The sequence below is a fragment of the Chiloscyllium plagiosum genome, chromosome 22, assembly GCF_004010195.1.
Source record: "Chiloscyllium plagiosum isolate BGI_BamShark_2017 chromosome 22, ASM401019v2, whole genome shotgun sequence".
In the NCBI taxonomy this organism is placed as follows: Eukaryota; Metazoa; Chordata; class Chondrichthyes; order Orectolobiformes; family Hemiscylliidae; genus Chiloscyllium; species Chiloscyllium plagiosum.
Genome location: NC_057731.1, coordinates 17,076,445 through 17,082,572, shown reverse-complemented (window position 1 = coordinate 17,082,572; position 6,128 = coordinate 17,076,445). Strand labels below are relative to the sequence as shown.

The 6,128-nt window shown below is 35.3% G+C and overlaps 1 protein-coding gene across 2 annotated transcripts in view; it reads left to right on the top strand.

The window, feature by feature from the left end:
* Positions 1-5,186, top strand: part of btaf1 (BTAF1 RNA polymerase II, B-TFIID transcription factor-associated) — a 126,505-nt gene extending 121,319 nt beyond the window's left edge. For both annotated transcript variants that reach the window (XM_043712510.1, XM_043712509.1), the window contains exons 37-38: positions 2,110-2,280; positions 4,614-5,186. In XM_043712510.1, the coding sequence (XP_043568445.1) occupies positions 2,110-2,280; positions 4,614-4,757 (315 nt within the window). In that variant the 3' untranslated portion in view covers positions 4,758-5,186. The remainder of the gene's footprint in view (positions 1-2,109; positions 2,281-4,613) is intronic.
* Positions 5,187-6,128: the final 942 nt, after the last annotated feature.

The window sequence follows — 6,128 nt, the reverse complement described above, 5'->3', positions numbered from 1 at the left end:
CTCCCCCACCTTACTAGTTTAAATCCTCCCAAGCAGATTTAGCAAATTTCCCTGCCAGTATATTAGTCCCTTTCCAATTTAGGTGCCTGTCCTTCTTGTACAGGTCACTTCTACCCCAAAAGAGATTCCAATGATCCAAAAATGTGAATCCTTCTCCCATACACCAGCTCCTCAGCCATGCATTCATCTGCTCTATCCTCCTATTCCTGCCCTCACTAGCTTGTAGCACTGGGAGTAATCGAGATATTGAGGATCTCCTTTTTAAATTTCTGCCTAACTCTCTGTAATCTCCCTTCAGAGTCTCAACCTTTTCCCTTGCAGTGTCATTGGTTCCAATGTGGACAATGACCTCCTGCTGGCCCTTCTCCCCCCATGAGAACATTCTGCACCCTCTCTGAGACATCCTTGATCCTGGCACCAGGGAAACAACACACTTTTTCTCTGCTGGCCACAGAAACGTCTGTCTGTACCTCTGACTTCAGAATCCCCTAACACAATTGATCTCTTGGAAGCCGACATACCCCTCATTGCATTAGAGCCAGTCTCAATACCAGAAACTTGGCTGCAGATGAGGATAGCAAAGATTCTAGGAAATCACTAACCATTTTTGCGCTATAATTACAAATAATTATTGGAAGCTGAAAATCTAAAAGGTGAGGGATTTCTTCTTACTGAAGTTCAACTCAAAATAATAAATAAATATTTTCTGGGGATCTGCTAAACTGTTATCCAACTTTTATAGTCTCCTTTAATATTATAGCCAATTTTATGCCATCAGACCTGAGGTGCTTTATGTATTTCAGAAACTTAGCTAATAGCACCCTTTATATGGAAATTTTCCTGATGTTAAGAGAACAGTCAGATTTCATTTTTTGACTTTGAAATGTTATAAAACCAAAGCTGGAAATTCCTACTTTTATCACATTAATCTATAATTCATGTATACTTTAAGATGTACAGTAATTCATGCACAAGAGATTGAATGCATGATTTGATGAATTTTCTTTTTAATACTCTCTAGTACTGCAAACTGAAGAACTTGTTTCCAAATCTTTTATTTAGAATTGCCTAGCACTTTCAATAAAGTGCCTCAGTAGAATCTGAGATTTGAATAACTTGGACTAAACTTAAATAGAAATCCATTAAGGTCTCTCATGGCTTTGCAATCTTATTGAAAAAAAATTCTGGAGATGCTGCCAAGTTGCTTATGAATATATGTGTTTCATCATTGTAGTCAACACTGTTCTAATTCTACATAAGCAAAGTAACCATCCCACATTGATAAAACTGAACTCATTGTAGAAGTAGTGAGCACTTTAATGATTTTTTTTTCCCAATTCATTCCCCACTACCAAATCAACTGCTATCAGGGTTCCAAATGTCACAATTTTTTTGAAATATTTAAAGCACGAGTCATAAGGATCTAAGTTCCTGGACTAATATTTAGATTTGGAACATCAAACCAATATAGTTAGTTTTAAGAGGACCTGTTAATAATATTTTTTTATTGCTAGGTTATAGTCTCACCTGACTCTCTCATATGATAATTGTTATATGCCCGATTGATTTCTGGACTCGAAAGTTATTTATTTTTGTTCATTATAACTTAAATATTTGTTTCAAAATACAGACTTTGACCTGACTCAACAACTTTCTACTGAATACAAGTGAAATTGGCATTTAAAAAGTCCATAAACAAAATCAGAAAATGCTCAAAACACCCTGGTTAATCAGAGACTGCGAAGACTCGGACGCAGATCTTTCTGCATAGGCAGATATTGCAGAGACAATATTTACAAGGGATAGTATAAAGGGATTGGGGGGAGAGAAAAACAGGCAAATTACATATGTCTAAGAGAAGAAATATAGCAAAATGCAAAGTACTCCAGTAGAAAATAGGAATTGGTTTAATAACTGAAGTGATAGAAGCTTGAGATAATGAACTATATTGAGAATAATTAGACATTTATGTGAGAGTTTTTCAGGAGAGGAGGAGATAAATAAAGGAGAATTAAAACCGAAAAACTGACAAGTTGTTGCAGGCTTTATTACCCAAGAAGCAGGTCAAAGAGTCATTCACTTAAATATTTAAACATTTTTATCTTCCAGAAACGTGTTGTTAATGTTTATAGATTAATAACAAGAGGAACACTGGAAGAGAAGATCATGGGATTACAAAAGTTTAAAATGAGCATTGCAAATACTGTCATTAGCCAAGAAAATGCAAGTTTCCAGAGCATGGGGACAGATCAGCTTCTCGATTTATTTACTCTTGACAAGGTAATGTAGATATTATTTTTATTTTCTTTCAATTATTGTGAAAACTAGAAGTTTGAAATAAGCACAGATCTTGGAATTATATAACACGTCAGGCACTATCTGAAAAGAGAGAAACAGAGTTAATGTTTCAGGATAGTTGGATTAGAGAAATATTAGAAATGTAATAAATTTTAATCTACTGCAGAGACTGAGTAAAATTGAATGAAGAAAGTGCTAAGCCAGAGGAGATAGTAATGGTAAAGAAACCAAAAATTGATCAATTGAAAGTGAGTTGTTTTACATGGGAAGTGTGTTTGGGATGCTGGATGGTAGGAATAGAGGAGATGAAAGGGCAACTGTTGCTTCATGTGCGCTTGTATGGAAAATGGATGGGGTATTGGGAATGATTGAGGAATGGACTATGATGTTATAAAGGGATTATAGTAGTCCCTTTACATGGCTGAATCGGGAGAATGTTGTTGATGGCACCGTGCAGGAAATGATTGAGAATTTTTTTTTGAACATCGTTGCTGATGTACAAATATGGCAAGGTCAAGGGGAACACCATGATGGTTTTGGTAGCATAGGCAAGGGTAGAGGAAATGTAATGGACACGATTTAGGGTCCGGTTGAGACCATGGTAGAGACAAAATCTTTGAGTGAAAGAAAAGGAAAGTAACTACAATTCATTGAGCAGCTGCACCTTTAAATCTCACCCCTTGCGAGGGTTATATAATGTAAAACATCTTTGGAGCATATTTACTTAAACAATGGATCTGCTATGGTGCATAGATTGTTCCCATTGATAACATCACTAGAGCACTGAGGATTGAAGAGCTAAGGTTGCATGTGCCTCCACAAAGGTAAGAAAATAACAAATCATAGTATCTTTGTAGCAACTTTTGTTTTCAAAATGCAATAGAGAATAGATTTGAACAAAACAATTCTACATTTCTTGTGAAACACCAGAAGAACTTCCAGAAGTTGTTAAGGACCTCTAAATGATAGCAGTTGAAAATGGTTTTTGGTGTGTTTTGACACATGATCACCATCTAAAGGTAAACCAAAGTAAAGCTTTTCTTGAATGTTCATCAACTAGGACTAAAGCTATAAATACTCTCAATAAACCAGTAAGATATGGATTACATTAGATTCCAAATCAACATGAAGGAAAATATTTTAACAATGGTAGTTTGAATAGAAATCTTATAGTTGTTAGAATCAAGAAATTTTAGGTTGTCAGAATTGAGGGGTTTGTGCCAGCCGATTTGGAAGTAGTTGGAAAAGTAATGATCTCAACAATCCAAGTGATAGAAACTGCAAAACATCAGTTAAATAAAGATTATAAAGCTGGAATGGAAGTGATATGCATCAGGGATCAAGTCTCTATTCATTAACCTATTGAAACTTCTTAAAAACAAAATACTGTGGATGCTGGAAATCTGGAAGTGTTGGAGAAGCTCAGTAGATCTGACAGCATCTATGGAGAGAGAATCATCGAATTCTACAGAACAGAAAGTGGCCATTCAACCCATTGTGTCTGTACCTGCTCCCAAAAAAGTTATCCAGCTTATCCCATTCTCCAGCCTGTTTCCATTGGCCTTCCAAATTCATCAATTTCAAATATATATTCTGTTCTGTTTTAAAACCTCCCATGAAATCTGCCTCCACCACTCTCCCGGATAGCACATTTCAAATCCTAACACCTCTGAGTAAGTTTCGCCTCACTCTTTTGCTGACAATCTTGAAATTATGATCTCTGGTTACTGATGTATCAACCTGCGGAAACAAAATATCCTTCTTTATCGTGTCAAAACTATTCATAACTTAGAATACCTCAATATCATTACCTCTTAATCTTCTCTGCTCCAGGGAGACTACGTCTAATATCTTTGATCATTTCCTTGTATCTAAAGTTCCTCATTCCTGATATCAGGATGTGAACAGTGGGGGAGAGATCAAATAGTACTCTAAACCATAAAATTAATACAGAAATCCCACCACAGAGAAGAGCAAAATTTCTTCAAGGTGGCCTTACGTCGAAGAGAAGTGACAGTGCATCAAACACCTAAGAAGTAGTAAAATACAGCAGGTGCTGGAAATCTGAAGAGCTAGTGAGACAATGTTTCTGTTCAGATCTTTCTAATTTTTTTAATGTTTTCAGTAATAAATGTCTGTTGTCCAAGAATATATGCAGCTTCTCGTGTATACGTTTGTGACAAACCACTCCAGTAAACATTGGCATAAAACTAATTAAATATATAATCAGTCAAGGCAGGTTTCATTCTTGATCTGGTTTATCCAGTGTTACTGTCAGCTGAGATCCCTCATATCTATTTTTTATCTTTCTAAAGGACGGCCAAGAAGATAAGGGATCTTCTAATTCCAGTGGGAAGCCGACTGTAAAAGCAATCTTGGAAAACCTTGGAGAACTTTGGGATCAGCAACAATATGACACAGAATATAACTTGGATAATTTCATGCATTCACTGAAATAAAATGTACTTGCATAATCACAGCTAAGCCATGTCACTCTCACAGGATTGTTCTGCTGATATTCAGCAAGTTTCACTAATGAAGTAAAATAATGAAATGCTGAGAATAATATGTAAATACAGGCATTTGAAAAGAGTGAGCGTAAAATGGATATTTCTAAAACCATTGTTTCAGAAAAAAAAAACTAGAGCATATAGTTATCCTGGCTTAGTTATTTGCACTGTTTTACAGTTTTACATTTAGACATTTATTCAGAGCAGATATACTTGAAGCAACATTTTTGATGTCTTAGGAAACAAAGAACCTGTTCTTGAGGAAAACCTTTTCCTATAGTTAAGGAAATGTATACCATTATGTGACATATGTATGATACAGTATCATGCTGTATGTGAATGCACAATCTGAATTTGATTGAAAACAGACCTCCTCCACTTTTTCCACAGTGGAAATTGAATTTTTGCTGCGTATTAGTGATAGCCTTCAAGTTACTTGCAGATCTATGATAATTGTAGATGTTAAATAGAAATATCTTTGTACTTGGGTTTAAAAACAGAACTTCTAAAATTGAGTATTATCATCCATGGCATTCCTTGGATTGAGAATAAAATTCAATTGAAAGATCTCAGTACATGAATTTAAATCTGCATCTTTCACATGTATTATTCATAACTGAACAACAGGAGAACATTTATATACAAGTAAAGTACCTTATGGATGCAGGACATCTGAAATAAGAGCAGAAATTGCTGGCGAAACTCAGCAGGTGGAGCAGAGAATAAAAGTTAAGTTTAATATGACTCTTCACATCAGGTACGTTGACAGCTGCAGTACTTTATGCTACATCTACCAAATGCTTTGAAGGAATAATTGAAAAATCATTAAATTTATAGTGATAAAACTGATCAATTTTGAATCAGAAATATTACAACACTTATTCTGAGGTTTAACAAAGGCCTTTAAACTTTGATGAGAATGAGGGAATGTGGATCTTAGCTTAAGTATTCTTGGCTATCAGTTTAGTCCAGTGAGTTATGGTCTCCATAGAGAACAATTTTGATATAACTTTGTTTTCTTCAAATCTTTGAATTTAACAGAGGTGAGGATGTAAATATGAAAACTTGGCTATTGCTTCTAACATGATGTTTAAAAAAGAGCTTGCACCTTTTAATGTGACGAATATTTAATTTATCAGACTAAGCAATGGGGCAGTTAGGAAAAAAATAGCAAAGAGGGAGAATGATGGATTTTGAGGCAACTTTTAACAATGGTGTGATGTGGCAATGCAGAGGCATTAGGAAGGGAGTTGATATCAACAGCTGAAAGTCCTACCATCCAACTAAGCACTGGAGAAAGGGAGGAATATATGACATTGT